This window comes from Syngnathus scovelli, chromosome 10, assembly GCF_024217435.2.
Source record: "Syngnathus scovelli strain Florida chromosome 10, RoL_Ssco_1.2, whole genome shotgun sequence".
NCBI classification, from domain to species: Eukaryota; Metazoa; Chordata; class Actinopteri; order Syngnathiformes; family Syngnathidae; genus Syngnathus; species Syngnathus scovelli.
Genome location: NC_090856.1, coordinates 8,016,453 through 8,033,331, shown reverse-complemented (window position 1 = coordinate 8,033,331; position 16,879 = coordinate 8,016,453). Strand labels below are relative to the sequence as shown.

Here is a 16,879-nt window from a genome sequence, read left to right as displayed (position 1 = left end):
CACAGCTAAGAAGCCCCTGAGGCGAGAATCAGAAGCAATAAAAAAAAAAAAATGCAGATAGGTTTGGTAGTGTGCTCCTTTGGATCTCTGCATGCTTGCTCTTTGAAGACAAAGCTTAGCTCTGACAGTTTTTCTTGCCTTTTTGTCTGCATATTGGAAATCTATGTGGCAAGCTGCTGGCACAGCAGAAAGAAATGTTCCGCTTATGGGTCTTGTAGGAAACATTTAAGACTTGGAATTTAGCTTTCCTGCTGTTTTTCTGACATGTAATGTCATTATACATTGCACAGTCTTCAGTGACATCCAACAGAGGCAGAGAGAGCCTGGCATGTTTATGAATGACATTTGTCTCTTGTGCGACATAAAATTCACTTCATGAAGCGACCCCATTTAATTATTGACAACTGTTAAATTAATCATGGTAGTGTTAGGAACTAATACAACCTCATAAAATATGTTGACTGAGTTAGTGTAGCAATCTCTATTCTAAACCTCATCACCTGGTGATCCTGAAAGGAGGATCCTTCCATCTGTGGTCCCTTCTCAAGGTTTCTCATTTTCCCCCATGTAGGTTTTTTTTATTTTTTCCTTGCCCTTTTGGCAGCTTAAGATCAGGGGATGCTTTGAGAATAACTGTCAATTTTTGTCTATGTGAAGCCCTTTGAGACTGCTTGTGATTTAGGGCTATACAAATAAACTTGACTTGACTTGACTTGACCCGGAAATGAAGAAATAAATGCATTTATTTAATCTTCTAGGCATACACTAATCATGCCCAGATCAGTTGGAAGTTTGGTGCCACAATAAATTCATCAAGGATGTTCAAATCTGGTAAAGTTGCAGTCCATTTGCAGCTGTTAATTGGAGATCAAGATGAGTTTGGAAAAGACTTGCAACGCCATGAAAAAATAATTGTACATCTCGCCTCTCTACTTTATAGCATTAGCTTTGCATGCTCAGCTAAATATATATACTATATAAATAAAAAATAAGATATTTTGAAGAAAGAAGAAGCCAGGCTGGGGCACATGAGGCTAGCAGATATCTAGTGAAACTGAGACAAGGTTTAGAAAAATTAGAAGCTACTGGTGATAGCTGCCATCGTACAGAGCTCCCCCTTGTGTCAATATAAGGAACCTTTGGTCGTGTTCATGTTTAGTACTTTGTGGCCTCCTTCACAATTTTTATTTATCTAATTCGTTTTGCAGATAAATGTGCTGCAGTCCAAACGAAGATCAGAAATCCTAAAATCTGTAAGTACGGTCTCCTACACTTTCATGATTCAGAGTGACTCAGCTAGTTTTGCTCAACGTATAAGGACTGTCTTCGCCACAGATGCTGTCCTTCATGTATGCCCACCTGACCTTTTTTCACCAAGGCTATGACCTCTTCAGTGAGTTACAACCACTAATGAAACAGCTCGGAGGACAGGTACCGCATATGTGCATACACGACATACCAGATTACGAAACCTTACCTTGCTCTTACAATGATTATAAAATTAGGTACAGGTAATATTTCCTGCAGAGATGGCGGAATCCCCCTCTCAACCTTTCCTGTACAGCACAAGTGTCAAACTCAAGGCCCGGGGGCCAGATACGGCCTGCCACATTATTTTATGTGGCCCGTGAAGACAAATTGTGCAACAAATTCGTGTGTCATTACTATAATTGCAAATTGTCCTCACTTTTAATAATATCTTCTTTTTTTTTTATATTTGACCAGTTTTTACTCATCTGATTTGAAAATGAGTTATTTGTCAGTTTGTTTTGTAGCTTTTACTGTATATAATATGAGGTACTCATGCATTTATTTCGGTTGACAGTCATAATGGCCCTCCCAAAGAAGCTATGACTACAATGCGGCCCGCCAAAAAAATGAGTTTGACACCCCTGATGTACAGTATATTAAATACTTGGCATAGCAATGGATGAAAACTGCAACATGAAAAAAAAATTCTTGCCAGTTTAACATAATACTTACACAGGTACATCAAGTGTGTACCACGTATCACATGCAAACTTTGAGCTATCCGTAGTGAAGCAGCAGACTCAATATAAAAAAATGTTTACATACCACTACTGTGTGGTGTATAAACATTCATTATTATGTTTGGAGGGGAATTTGTAGTTTCATTATAACAGCATTTGTGGACTCATTAACATTTTGTCTTAGGCAGAGGCTGCTTTATGGTTCCTTTAAATGTGAGGTCTATTGTAGCATTATTTGAATGAATTGAGGTGAATCTGTTTGTCTTATTATATACAACCCCTCCCATGTGTGACTCTGAGATGGTGATCTCAGTAGAATGAGGAAGAAGGCAGCCAGTAATCCCGAGATGCATTTTCCCACCGTCAGTCTCACTAGAGTTTCGAGTCAGCTGAGAGAATGCGGTGGAGAAACTCAAGAATATTATTGAAGCCTTGTGGATTGTTAGCGGGTGGTTCTGAGGCTATGTCAGGGAAAGAAAAATTCCAATGAGATGTAATTTTTCTGAAAGTGGGGATGGGGGGGCAATTTGCATAAGAAGAAGAAGAATATATTGGAGTGCATTTGTTAAAAGAAGCACGGAGCAAATAGCGAAGACTTATGAGTGAATTCTGAACGGTTCAAACAACATTCCTCTAAACTGGAGTGGTGAGACGAGTGTTTTTTTTTTTTATCTCTCATGTGCTGAAACTGTAACCATCCTTCCCAAGAGAGAACAGTATCAAGAAAATAGAAACTTTTGTTGACACATTTAGGACAGGATGAGAGGAGGAGTTTAATCTCTCATAGTGATCGACCCAGAAGGAAGAGGCACATATGGAAACACGTGGTGGCTTCAACAGTCAAAGGACAGAAGAGGAAAATTAAGAGAGGAAAAAATTCAACCATGAAGCGTAACCCTGCTGAGTGAATCTGGAAGGCTGCATACACACTGTATTGAAGTGACAAGGGGGAGAGAATCCGCATCCAAACAGCGGGAAGCAAGGACAAGAGGATTAACTCTGTTTCTATCATGAAACTGAAGAAGGTTGAGCGGCTGTGCAGGGAGGTGTGGAGGAGCTGCCAACAGGTCTGTTGTCAATGTATAAATAAGAGCAGGAAAATTACATGAAATATTCATTCTATTTATGGGTTATTGTGGATGGGTGAGGAAACGAGTCAAGTAAATAAATATACCTGTGAATTTTTCTTAATTAGGCGTTGGTAAGATATTTTTTAAATTCAGTGTGGTTATTATGAGAATGCTTTGTAGACATAAAATGTGAGTCACTCTCTAAAAAATTGTGGGGAGCTTTACAGGCTCTTGAATAAAATGTATGGAGATAGACAATCGGGACTGGACTGGACTTGTTGTTATGGTTGTGACAGCCGGAAAATATTTCCCATCTGATGCTATCATACTGCTGCTCTGCCGTCCACCCATTTCCTGCCCAAAACAAAGAAAAAGGCTCAGCTCCCCCAGAAACAAAGCATCTTTTTCAACAAAATATATTTTTTAAACACCAGATAGCTGCATAATCTTAGTATCTTCCTCCACATTAACATTATATCATATTAAAGTACCATTCTCCCTCTAAAATAAAAATGCTTCTTCCTCCTAATTTTTTGTAAAGGCGATTCTCTGCCAAAACAAGCAATTTTCATTCTCATATAATATTTCAGATATTAGCCATCCGGCTATGCCCGGCCTTCGCCCATGGGGCCCGGCCGGGCATAGCCCGAAATGGAAACGTGGGTCCCCCTTCCCATGGGCTCACCACCTGTGGGAGGGGCCGAAGGGGTCGGGTGCAATGTGAGCTGGGCGGCAGCCAAAGGCGGGGACCTTGGCGGTCTGATCCCCGGCTGCAGAAGCTGGCTCTTGGGACATGGAATGTCACCTCTCTGGCTGGAAAGGAGCCCGAGCTGGTGTGTGAGGCAGAAAGATTCCGACTAGATATAGTCGGACTAGCCTCCACACACAGTTTGGGTTCCGGTACAAGCCCTCTCGAGAGGGGCTGGACTCTCTTCCACTCTGGAGTTGCCCACGGTGAGAGGCGTCGAGCAGGTGTGGGTATACTTATTGCCCCCCGGCTGGGCGCCTGCACATTGGGGTTCACCCCGGTGAACGAGAGGGTAGCCTCCCTCCGCCTTCGGGTGGGGGGACGGGTCCTGACTGTTGTTTGTGTCTATGCACCAAACAGCAGCTCAGAGTACCCACCCTTCTTGGGGTCCCTGGAGGAAGTGCTGGAGAGCGCTCCTTCTGGGGACTCTATCGTTCTACTGGGTGACTTCAATGCTCACGTGGGCAATGACAGTGAGACCTGGAAGGGCGTGATTGGGAGGAACGGCCCCCCTGATCTGAACCCGAGCGGTGTTCTATTGTTGGACTTCTGTGCTCGACACGGATTTTCAATAATGAACACCATGTTCAAACATAAGGGTGTCCATGTGTGCACTTGGCACCAGGACACCCTAGGCCGCAGTTCGATGATCGACTTTGTAGTCGTGTCATCGGATTTGCGGCCGCATGTTTTGGACACTCGGGTGAAGAGAGGGGCGGAGCTGTCAACTGATCACCACCTGGTGGTGGGTTGGCTCCGATGGTGGGGGAAGATGCCGGTCCGACCTGGCAGACCCAAACGCTCTGTGAGGGTCTGCTGGGAACGTCTGGCAGAATCTCCTGTCAGGAAGAGCTTCAACTCCCACCTCCGGCAGAGCTTTTCCCACGTCCCGGGGGAGGCGGGGGACATTGAGTCTGAGTGGACCATGTTCCGCGCCTCCATTGTTGAGGCGGCCGACCGGAGCTGTGGCCGTAAGGTCGTTGGTGCCTGTCGTGGCGGCAACCCCCGAACCCGCTGGTGGACACCGGCGGTAAGGGATGCCGTCAAGCTGAAGAAGGAGTCCTATCGGGCCGTTTTGGCCTGCGGGACTCCGGAGGCAGCTGACAGGTACCGGATGGCCAAGCGGAACGCGGCTTCGGCGGTTGCTGAGGCAAAAACCCGGGCGTGGGAGGAGTTCGGTGAGGCCATGGAGAATGACTTTCGGACGGCTTCGAGGAAATTCTGGTCCACCATCCGGCGTCTCAGGAGGGGGAAGCAGTGCAACGTCAACACTGTTTACAGTGGGGATGGCGTGCTGCTGACCTCGACTCGGGACGTCGTGAGTCGGTGGGGAGAATACTTCGAAGACCTCCTCAATTCCACCTACACGCCTTCCATCGAGGAAGCAGGGCCTAGAGACTCTGAGGCGGATTCTCCAATCTCTGGGGTCGAAGTCACTGAGGTAGTTAAAAAACTCCTCGGTGGCAAGGCCCCGGGGGTGGATGAGATCCGCCCAGAGTTCTTAAAGGCTCTGGATGTTGTGGGGCTGTCATGGCTGACACGCCTCTACAACGTTGCGTGGACATCGGGGACAGTGCCTCTGGATTGGCAGACTGGGGTGGTGGTTCCCCTCTTTAAGAAGGGGGACCGGAGGGTGTGTTCCAATTACAGGGGAATCACACTCCTCAGCCTCCCTGGTAAGGTCTATTCAGGGGTGCTGGAGAGGAGGGTCCGTCGGGAGGTCGAACCTCGGATTCAGGAGGAGCAATGTGGCTTTCGTCCTGGCCGTGGAACAGTGGACCAGCTCTACACCCTCGGCAGGATCCTCGAGGGTGCATGGGAGTTTGCCCAACCAGTCCACATGTGTTTTGTGGACTTGGAGAAGGCGTTCGACCGTGTCCCTCGGGAGGTTCTGTGGAGGGTGCTTCGGGAGTACGGGGTGCCGAGCCAACTGATAAGGGCGGTTCGGTCCCTGTATCACCGATGCCAGAGTCTGGTCCGCATTTCCGGCAGTAAGTCGGATTCGTTCCCAGTGAGGGTTGGACTCCGCCAAGGCTGCCCTTTGTCACCGATTCTGTTCATAATTTTTATGGACAGAATTTCTAGGCGCAGCCGAGGCGTTGAGGGGGTCCGGTTTGGGGACCTCAGCATCGCGTCTCTGCTTTTTGCAGATGACGTGGTGCTGTTGGCTTCTTCAGGCCGTGATCTCCAGCTCTCGCTGGAACGGTTCGCAGCCGAGTGTGAAGCGGTCGGGATGAGGGTCAGCACCTCCAAATCCGAGTCCATGGTCCTCGATCGGAAAAGGGTGGAATGCCCTCTCCGGATCGGGGATGAGATCCTGCCCCAAGTGGAGGAGTTCAAGTATCTTGGAGTCTTGTTCACGAGTGAGGGGAGGATGGAGCGTGAGATCGACAGGCGGATCGGTGCAGCGTCGGCAGTAATGCGGACCCTGTACCGGTCCGTTGTGGTGAAGAGAGAGCTGAGCCAAAAGGCAAAGCTCTCAATTTACCGGTCGATTTACGCTCCTACCCTCACCTATGGTCACGAGCTATGGGTCGTGACCGAAAGAACGAGATCTCGGATACAAGCGGCCGAAATGAGTTTTCTCCGCAGGATGTCCGGGCTCTCCCTTAGAGATAGGGTGAGAAGCTCGGTCATCCGGGAGAGACTCGGAGTAGAGTCGCTACTCCTCCACGTTGAGAGGAGCCAGATGAGGTGGCTCGGGCATCTTATCAGGATGCCTCCTGGACGCCTCCCTGGGGAGGTGTTCCGGGCATGTCCCACCGGTAGGAGACCCCGGGGACGACCCAGGACGCGCTGGAGAGACTATGTCTCTCAGCTGGCCTGGGAACGCCTTGGGATCCCCCGGGATGAGCTGGATGAAGTGGCTGGGGAGAGGGAAGTCTGGGAGTCCCTCCTGAAGCTGTTGCCCCCGCGACCCGACCCCGGATAAGCGGAAGAAGATGGATGGATGGATGGATGGATATAATATTTCAAAATAATTCACGCAAATGTTGATTAAAATACATTTAAATGTCTCTTCTCACCTTCTGTTCATTTTGCTCTTTGCCCATCGACTTATAACCGGGGAATAATTTTCTTCTCTTGTCCTCATTTTTAAGTTTTTTTGTTGCACCAAATTATGAATAGACTCAAACCTCAACGCCTTGAAGCTAACTGGCACATTTGTGGCATCCCCTATGAAAGCAGGCATTTGTTGCTTTCGTCTCCAATCAGAGGAACATTTGTTTTTTTCCATGAATATAATGTTGAAATGGAAAGTTGAAGAGAATCATTCATTTTCCACCTGATTTCACACAAGATTACCCCTTTGCCGATGGGTCAGTTGTGTTTGCTGGAATCGAAAGGGAATATGAAGCATCAATTTTCTATTGCAATGCAATGCAATGTTGAATGTGGCCAGGTGGTTTAGCATGTCTGACTAATCTGTTGTCCTTGGCAGTTGGACCAGCTGGTTGTGGATGCTGCCAAAGAGAAGCGGGACATGGAGCAAAAACACTCCACCATCCAGCAAAAGGTACAGATTGGTCTAAAAAGATGGCCCTGATTTTATCCAATAAAACAACTAAAATAGCAGTCCAATATGCAGTTGTCAATGAAATGTTTGCAGTTAGGAATGCCCACAAATGTGAAAAATACAAACATGGTCTACTCATGCATATATGCTTTGTATTTGTTTGACGTAATCAAAACAATTCAAAGTCTAGGCTTTGTATTGACTTGACACCTAAACTATGTAAAACCATATTATTTTTTTCGGGATATGCACATTTACCAATAAGATCTTTTAAATGCAAAATCCAAAGGAAATAAGTTGTCTAAAGCTGAAAGTAGTGATATGAGACAAGATGGCGGCCACTCACTGTACTGTACACCGAGGTCACGGAGGTAGTACTGCACTCTCAGGTGTGTGTAATGTGATACCACTGGATGAGCTCAAGCACACACCAATGCATTATTAAATGTTGACAGTAAATAGCATAACATTTAAGTGGGTCACATACTAATGCTCTACTGTGATAGGCCTTCTAGTTATATTCTGTACATATCCTCACTACTATACAAAAAGTACACACATGTAGCGGTATCTGTGGTTGTGTATGGTTGTTTGTGAGATGAGGTATATATTTTCATGTATTGTCGTTTTCATCCTGTGCTGTCGTCTCGGCTCACTAGTTGTGTTGTTTGCATATCCACTCTTTTTTTTTTTTTTTTTATGCAAGGTCATGTTTGTACCTTAACATCCTCTCCTCCTCTTTCAAATGCTATCTGCCCGCTTGTCTGTCTGGCTGCCAACCAGCACTTCGTCGTCTCTATCTACTCTACCTTCCTAACCAAATGTCTGATCCTCTTTTTCCCAATTTCTTCTTCTACTTCCCTCAGGCTGCTTTACAGGTAAGCACTGTTTGCTCACCTTTTTGCTACCTTTGGCTTCCATTCTGTGGACTGCTATTTGTTTCTTGGACAAAAAAAATACTACTTTAGTAGACCACAAGCATCAACAGAAGATTTTTGCATTTCATAATTTTATCATATGATCATCAAAACTGATTTATACGTTATAACATTTTATTCATAGATTTAATGCCTTTCAATAAACAATTAACAGTTTCATTTCAACTGGCATTATTATTGGAACCCATTTTCAAACAACTTTGATGATACACATTTAGTTAGAGATTACTTGGCGCGATTTTATAGTTGTCTATAACCGTGTGATTTTCCTTCACGTCTACACATTTCTATCCTCACAGCCATTGTTTTCTGAATCATTCTAACTGTCTGAACTACTCACCTATGACACTATGGCCACAAGGGAAAGAGCATGACTGCTTTCACGACAGATTTCCACTGCTTGTCGTGAGGAAAGGCTGAGTGTGTAGCTGCTAAGCTCAGTGGCACATAAATGTTTGATGACTTAGCATGGTGCCCTTTAATATCGGATTTCCAACACACACACACACACACACACACACACAGAAAACACAAAAATGGGCACACAGGTGACCTTCTGAGCGTAAGGCCTCGATAGGAAAAGCAGGAGCAGTAGGGGCTGTGACAGATACAAACACACAGCCAAAGGAGGATTTATATTTGTTTAGGAAATGGATATGCTGCTTAGAGATGCCTCACTCAAGCTTTAGATTCAGAAGCTTTTTTGACCCCATAAGGATATCGAAAAATAAGCTTTCGCCCACTTGACAGGATTGTTGATAATGAAGATTTTCAGTCGTTTCCATTATGTTTGGTATCTGGTGAGTGAGCCTGTTTTGTGCGTTCGTGTGCATCTCTGTAGATATTTGATTGTGAGCTGTTGATATATTTGTTTCTGGCTTACATTCAGCTTTTTTTTCCATTAGCAGCAAATCTTCGTTAGGGCCAAGAAGTCCATGTTTCCTTTCTTTTTGCTGTGTGATGTTTAGGAGGTGACGGCGTTCAACTCAGACCACCGAAACTTTTGTGCTTGGAGGTCATCCTCCGTACGTAGTATATCACTTGCATTGATTTCTGTTTGGTTTCCGTTTTCTAACCCAACATTTCGCCATCTCACCTTTGTCATACTAACCAACCAAGACCGCATTGCAGTTTATGTGTGTCTGATTGCACCTACGACTGCCGTTTCTTTTAAAGAGTGCTACACATGATACACACGTGTAGATGTTTTCATTTTGTGGTGTGTTTTGTCGTGATGCCCCATTGTTGATGCCGTTCAGCTGTGAAGCCCTGTCATCGTATAAGTCAACAACAGTGTGAAGTCATGCATTTATTTTTTGGGTCTCAATAATGCTTGAGTTAGAATTGTCATCAAGAGGCGAATGTGAGAAAGACTCTCACTCTTGCCTTCCTCTTCGGTATCTTTGTTGTGCGCCCAAAAATAAACCCCAGTTGTCCTCGTGTGTTTCATGTGGGCCGACCGTGGTATTCATTCATCCATGTGCATGTTATGAAATGGTGGTTTGACTGGGCTGTCAGAGTTCCAGCGTATTTTACATCTCTTTCTTGGAGTAAACTTTGCAGATGAGAAACCTACTCCAAGTGTCAATTCTGATGATGTCATAGCCAGCGTTACATTTGTCCCTGAAGTGTAGCTTACCTTAGCTGTAATTGGTTGACAGATCACTTGTCCTAGATGTAAAGTGAGTCCGCAAGGATATACATACTCACACACGTTGCAGTCATCCCAGTGTTCAGTGTAATTTGAAGCGGATAAGCTAAAGGGGTTTTTATCACAGTGTAACAATAGATCACTGAGGTAGTTGAAGTTACAACACATCGGATTGTTTGACAGCAGCAGTTGCTTAGCAATAACATTTGAAAATAGTGGATTTTGGATTCTAATTTTTTGCAAGGATTGTGTCTTATTGTTTAGTTTTCCTAATTTGTGCTGCTTTCTATTCATCACTTCCTTTTCCTCCCTCTGTAGGACTTCTCAACCGACGACACCAAGTTGGAATACAATGTGGATGCAGAAAATGGCATCGCCATGGAAGGTTATCTTTTTAAGAGGGCGAGCAATGCTTTCAAGACATGGAATAGGTATGACAGGACCGCTTCAGATAACATGAATTTCAGAATAGGGAGGCGAGACGAGGCTTGATTTGGATCTCTATGAATGAAAAGATATATAAATAATTGATAACTGATATTTTAGTTGGTTTATAGTAGAGTGAACATGATCATGGGACTACACCATTTATTTGAGTAAACCGAATAATATCAAAATCAATTTGCAATTGTATCCAACAAACGTATATATTTTCCCTGTTCACAATCGCATGATCTCTTTTCAGACGGTGGTTCTCCATTCAAAACAATCAGCTGGTTTACCAGAAGAAATTCAAGGTATGCCCAGTGGCTCCCAGAGCACCAACCTCAACCAGTAGACTTTCATGTCTGTTGCTTATTAATTTCTCAGCCCTTTAGGTTTCTTGTGAAAGAGAATAATTCTGATAATGTTGTAAAAAAAAAAAAATGTATACATATTATAAAAATGTCCCCCGCCTACCGCCTGTTGACGGCTGGGATAGGCTTCAGCACACCCGCGACCCCCGTGGGGACTAAGCGGTTCAGAAAATGGATGGATGGATGGATATTATAAAAATGAATATAATATATTTAAAGTATGGTCTGCTTTCGATGTTGCCCCAGGACAACCCGACGGTGGTGGTGGAAGACCTGAGGCTATGCACAGTCAAACACTGTGAAGACTTAGAGCGACGCTTCTGTTTCGAGGTGGTCTCACCCACCAAGTAAGTAAACACACAAATGCCCTGTACATCAGTCTATAGAGCAGCCACGCCCGCGCACATTATGCAGGCAGCAGTTGTGTGACCTTGCTTTTCCCAACAGGAGCTGCATGATGCAAGCAGACTCCGAGAAGCTGCGACAGGCGTGGATCAAAGCGGTCCACAATAGCATCGCCACTGCCTTTCGTGACAAGGGAGATGATAATGAGGTAAAAAAAAAAAAAAAAAAATCAAGGGTCAAGTTTTGGTAAGGAGCATTTTAATAAACCATGACTGTTTTTTTTGGGGGGGTTACCATCACAGAAGCTGGACAACAAGACTTCCACGTCAACGGGGAGCAGCTTAGACTCTGGTGGGGAGCCCAAGGAGAAATCACTAAAAGGGGAAAGCGCCCTGCAGAAAGTCATCGCCATCCCGGGCAATGCTTGTTGCTGTGACTGCGGCCAGCCAGATCCACGCTGGGCCAGCATCAATCTAGGCATCACTCTTTGTATCCAGTGCTCTGGAATTCACAGGTGATTTATTGTGATTTAAAAACTCATGAGTTTGTTGTGATTTGAAGTTTTGTGGTGACAAAATGTTCACCTCAAGGGGTTTCTGAAATAATCTTACTGAGATGACTATCTACGCTTTGAGTTAATAACACCAAATAAAGAAAACTTAGTTCTTCACCATACCAAAATATGTCTTTTACACAAGGCATATCTATTTACTTTACCACAAGTATTTATGGAAACAAAATTGAACAACATAATTAGAGATCAACATAGTGCTGCTAATACCTTTGCAGCAAGTTTAATTGACAGCATCTTAGACCTCTTAGTAATGGATTTTCCTGTCCTTCAAGAACAGCAACAAAAGACCAATTCTAATCAACCTTGTGTCAATATTTCTTCATCTGCAGGAGTCTGGGAGTTCATTTCTCAAAGGTCCGGTCACTGACTTTGGATTCGTGGGAGCCGGAACTGCTTAAGGTAAATGCAGTTGATGTTCTTAAACTAATTCACTAACATACACGCTTTCATAACACTTTTAAGTCATTTGCAATTAAGCTTTCTTTCATTCCTATTTTATGATGTTTAACAAGTGCTTGCAGGTCAACCCAAAAAATGTTCTCTCTCTTTTCACCCATCTTTCACAGCTAATGTGTGAACTTGGAAATGGAGTTATCAACCAGATATATGAGGCGCAGCGAGAGGAACTGGGAGCAAGAAAACCACAGCCAGGAGACCCAAGGTATACTTTTATTTGAGTCTAAGTTTTATATTCCTTTCACACTTTTTTGTTTTGAAGAATCATCCAATATAATTATTTCGATCTATCAGCCAATATCGGTAAACAACTTTTGAGAGAGTCAAAACCTCTGAGTTATTTATTTGCTCTTCCCCTTTTCATTTGAGCAGACATGAAGTCGAGGCCTACATCAAGGCCAAGTACGTGGATCGCAGGTTTGTGCGCAGGCCATCTGACGAGGAACTTCGGTGCAAGGTGGTGTCCCTCAGCAAACAGGAGAAAAGGCTTAGCAGCAGCTCCGAGCACCTGCCACCGAGACCGCCGCCACCCACCCCCAAACTCCGACCTGGTTCGAACACTTCAGGACAATCAGGTGAGCGAATGAAATGATGCATCCTTGGTAGGCAACAATTAAACATTTTGGGCATGCCATAACACGGATGTCTTCAACCTTATTTGAGTGTAGTGAGGGTAGCGGGTGACAGAAATGATGACACAAGCACAACATCTTAAGAGTCACTCTTCCTTCCCTCATCGCAGCCTGTCCTATTCCCCTTGCGCTCACTGTGCTTTCCGCACTGTTGTGAACAAGTCTTTTGGCATAGTGTATGTTCTCTGTGAACAGCATATGTCTAAGCTCTGTTTGCCTGCCATTGCCTCTTGTAGTCTGTGTCCTCCAGTGTCAGCTGAGCTGCTAGTGAAACTATTTCTGCCTTCATGCTTCCTCTCACTCTCCTCTCTTTGCTTCTTTGTTCCTTGTCACATGTTGTCCCCGCCCCCCCTCTGGCTGTTCTTTGCTACCGGACTAATACCTGCTCCACCCGCCTACCTTAAATCGCCATTCCCACCCATCCTGCCTCTCAATGCCCCGCGCAACCCGATACCCCATTCCCCAAACGCCATCATCCCTTTGCAAAGCTGCTGCCGGTGGCTCGGAGGCCCGGCGGGACTCTCTCTTCTGTCCTGACGAGCTTCATTCACTCTTCTCCTACTTTGACAACTCCTCCAAGCTCAGGAGCAGTAAGTATTCAGTGTTAATGTTTGGCCTGCTTCTCCATCCCATTTGGTTCATTTGGCTCTTGCTAATTGGAGGCTGTGATCCTAACAACCCTTCATCCTCTCACCTTCTCCTCCCTCATCCAGACTCTACTAATAGTGGGTTTCTTTGTGTATTGTCTTTTTCCCGGGGCAGGGAATGATGCACTCACACAGTTGTGGTTCCTTGATTAATATCTTCATGTTGTTGTGCTGTACAGAGATGATTGGTGGGATCTCTCCTCATGCATCCCATCTACTATATATGAGTAATGATATCAAGAATAATGAATACTGTATATTATTTTATTCATAAGCACAAAAATAGCACAAAGTTTAATCAGTACTACATCAACACAAAATTGCAAATGAATAATAATAACACTACTAATAATAATATTCAAGAAATCATTTTATTGAGACAATACTCAGTCCAAATCTTAAAAGCAGGGTGACAGCGTAAAATGTATCGGTATTTCTAATACTGAAGTTACGAAACAAACAAATGGGTTCATCAAACAAACTCAAATTCTCAGATTGTTTACATCCATAATACTGAAGTTACGAAAGAAACAAATGGGTTCATCAAACAAACACAAATTCTCAGATTGTTTACATCCATAATACTGAAGTTACGAAAGAAACAAATGGGTTCATCAAACAAACTCAAATTTTCAGATTGTTTACATCCATATTCTTCATTGATGGTCTTTTTCTCCTCTGCAGTCAAAAGTGCAGACAGTGGAATCCAGCATAGTGCTGATGGCAGCAGGGAGATGCTGGTCACCACTCCCTCTAGTGGTAGTTTGGCAGATGGAGGTAAAAATCAAAAAACATGCTGTCAGTCTTCTCATCCACTTGTCAATCAATTGTAAACTAAACTAAAGCCATAGCCACACTAATTTGGGTTTGAAAACATGTTTGATATCAGTTTGTGGATGTCTTAAGATGCTTTCACTCATTCCGTTTAAAAGCTGTAACTGCAAATATTTTGTCCTGATTATTAAGATGTTGCTGAGACTCCACCCATACCAATGGCAGCCACCACCATCACCTTGCCTCCACCATCACCTTGTAAGGAGACAGTGTTCTACGAGCCCAAGGAGTACAGTTCGGGTCTTCAACTCTACTGGGCTTCGTGCGCCTGCAGTCTACCTGACATGGCTGAGGCGCTGGCCCATGGAGCTCAAGTTAACTGGGTCAACATGGAAGACGACAAGAAAACACCGCTCATCATGGCCGTGCGGGGGGTAGGACATATATAAATATATTTTGCCTTTAGATTTTGATCTTATTTCACTCATGTTTCATTCCAGGGCTCATTGGTGACTTGCGAGTTTCTGCTGCAAAACGCGGCTAATGTGAATCAGCAGGATGCTCAAGGTCGAGGACCTCTGCACCATGCCACCATGCTGGGACGCACAGGGTTGGTTATCAGCACTCTTTAACTATGAAACTTTAGAACACGGTACATTTAACTTCTCTCACTTTCAGGCAAGTTTGTTTATTCTTGAAAAGAGGAGCCAATCAGAATGCTGCAGACATTGAGGAGAAAACACCGCTGGCCATGGCTGTGGAAGCAGCCAATGCAGACATTGTTACATTGTGAGTATCATTAGGTTTTGCACTTTGTGTCGTCGCTTTCTTTATCTTGTGTTTGTCTCCAAGCTTGAGCTCATCAATGAGGACGAAAGGGTCTAAACCATTATTTTACATTTTCTCCTGTCAGTTGTCTTGTCTGCGTGTATACACAAGAATCCACCACAAGGTGTCACTGTATGATCACATTCATCTCATTTGTTATTTGGTGCTCGGATTATTACATAGATGCAATATTTCAGCGACCGGTTAAAATCATCTCTCATCCATGAAGCCACATTGTCCGAAAATAGATTATTGATAAGAATATTTCTCATGTAATTTGGTTCCTCTCTCCCTGCTCTGCAGACTGCGGCTGGCCAAGATGAACGAGGAGATGCGTGAGGCGGAGGGCCCCTACAGCCAGTCAGGTCAATATAACGCCAACAGCCCAACTGAGATGCAGTACAGGAAGTGTATGCAGGAGTTTATCAGTCTCCAGCTGGCTGACAGCTAATGCGTAGTACGAGGGTGTCACAAAAACAGGCTCAGCTGGGGGAGAAAAAATCGAGGCCTGCTTGTACAGTATTTTTTTTTAGGAGGCGCATTTTTAACAGTTTTGTGGTTATCATAAATCACTGGAGTTTTTGTCATTTGAGTCTTACAAATCGGAATTCTTGTCAAGACACTTCCAGGTAATGGAAAATGATCTGAGACGCTTCAGTGCGCAGCACTAATGTGACACTCCGCACCTTGCTGCAGTATACTGTTTCAACATAGGCAACTCAACATTATGCTAAAATATTTACTGATGTCGTACAATGAAAAGCTGCTCTAGGATAGTAGATCGAGTGCATCCTCCCTTTAAATTCAAGGAGACCACATTTGCTCATTTTAGTCACACCCTAAAGTACTACAATACGTTTTCTGCTAAGTCACAATATTAAACATGTTCACTTCAATCTTTGGGCAAATTATACCGATTTAGTTTATAAAGTAGTGTATTATACTCTATACTAGGGTATTATTTTTTAAGTGTGGATTCACCTGAATTCCTTTTAGCATCTTTGCAACTAGTGAATTGTCTCTTAAACTTCCAATGCCACTTTGTTGTTGAATGTCCCAAACATGAAGCATCTTTCTGTTATGATGTTAATATGCAACAATCTTGATGTCTTAGCATTTAGTTTTTGGGCAATTCTGTAGTGTATGCACATCAAATGCGCATACAAAAATCTTTTATGCTCGGGATTGAACAAGCAGGTTTGAGGGATGTTGTTGGACCAAAGTTTCGCAAGTAATGAACCTGATGTTATGGTCGGTGTCGAAAGCCTGGAGCATTTGTGTATGCTCATTCAATGTTATGGCAGAAAATCCAGAATTGTACAAAATGACTTATGGTCCTGATTATTGTTTGGTTTTTCATGCAAATTAGCACAGATAATTACTTTTGATGGTGAAAAGATGGTGGCATTAGAGGAGGGGGCTGTGGAATTGTGTACATAGGACTGAGTTGTAGAAGTGTACCACATTTTCATCTGGTGTTGCTGCTCCACGCTGCCCCAAATATTTGGACAGAGCACAAGCACTTTGATTAAAGGAGCAGTGTGTAGGATGATGGAGCGGCCCCCAACTCGCACACACATGGGCCTACTTTTCTCTAAATCCTTTTTCTCTAACAACAGAAATGGATGAACACTCAGTTAAGTCGCAGTTTTTTCTGCAAACATACAGGGGGGGTTCTCTGTTGACGACATCTTGAGGTTACAAATGGCGCCAAATGAGTAAGAATACGTCATCACTTGCACGCTTGATTTTTGGTCTATATGTGTCCATTAGTTTCTCTATGGTGCCTGTTTTTGTCAGGGGCCTAGCTGACGACATCTTGGACTGGTAGCCAGTAAATCAAAACAATTGGCTTTTCATATCAATATTTTACTATAATTGGACATTTATGATTGTTAGTGTTTGCCAAGG

General features: G+C 44.0%; 1 protein-coding gene across 4 annotated transcripts in view; it reads left to right on the top strand.

Moving 5' to 3' along the window:
• acap2b (ArfGAP with coiled-coil, ankyrin repeat and PH domains 2b) overlaps positions 1–16,879 on the top strand; it is a 28,757-nt gene that overhangs the window by 8,728 nt on the left and 3,150 nt on the right. Inside the window, exons 7-25 of one of the 4 annotated variants that reach the window (XM_068652252.1) lie at positions 1,209–1,253; positions 1,336–1,431; positions 7,252–7,326; positions 8,193–8,204; positions 9,233–9,289; positions 10,234–10,346; positions 10,601–10,652; positions 10,959–11,059; positions 11,160–11,265; positions 11,360–11,571; positions 11,961–12,030; positions 12,198–12,292; positions 12,460–12,662; positions 13,208–13,309; positions 14,051–14,143; positions 14,333–14,574; positions 14,641–14,750; positions 14,819–14,929; positions 15,272–15,333. In XM_068652252.1, the coding sequence (XP_068508353.1) occupies positions 1,209–1,253; positions 1,336–1,431; positions 7,252–7,326; positions 8,193–8,204; positions 9,233–9,289; positions 10,234–10,346; positions 10,601–10,652; positions 10,959–11,059; positions 11,160–11,265; positions 11,360–11,571; positions 11,961–12,030; positions 12,198–12,292; positions 12,460–12,662; positions 13,208–13,309; positions 14,051–14,143; positions 14,333–14,574; positions 14,641–14,750; positions 14,819–14,929; positions 15,272–15,333 (1,957 nt within the window). The remainder of the gene's footprint in view (positions 1–1,208; positions 1,254–1,335; positions 1,432–7,251; positions 7,327–8,192; positions 8,205–9,232; positions 9,290–10,233; positions 10,347–10,600; positions 10,653–10,958; positions 11,060–11,159; positions 11,266–11,359; positions 11,572–11,960; positions 12,031–12,197; positions 12,293–12,459; positions 12,663–13,207; positions 13,310–14,050; positions 14,144–14,332; positions 14,575–14,640; positions 14,751–14,818; positions 14,930–15,271; positions 15,334–16,879) is intronic. The other 3 variants (XM_068652253.1, XM_068652254.1, XM_049731988.2) reach the window with 3 other exon arrangements.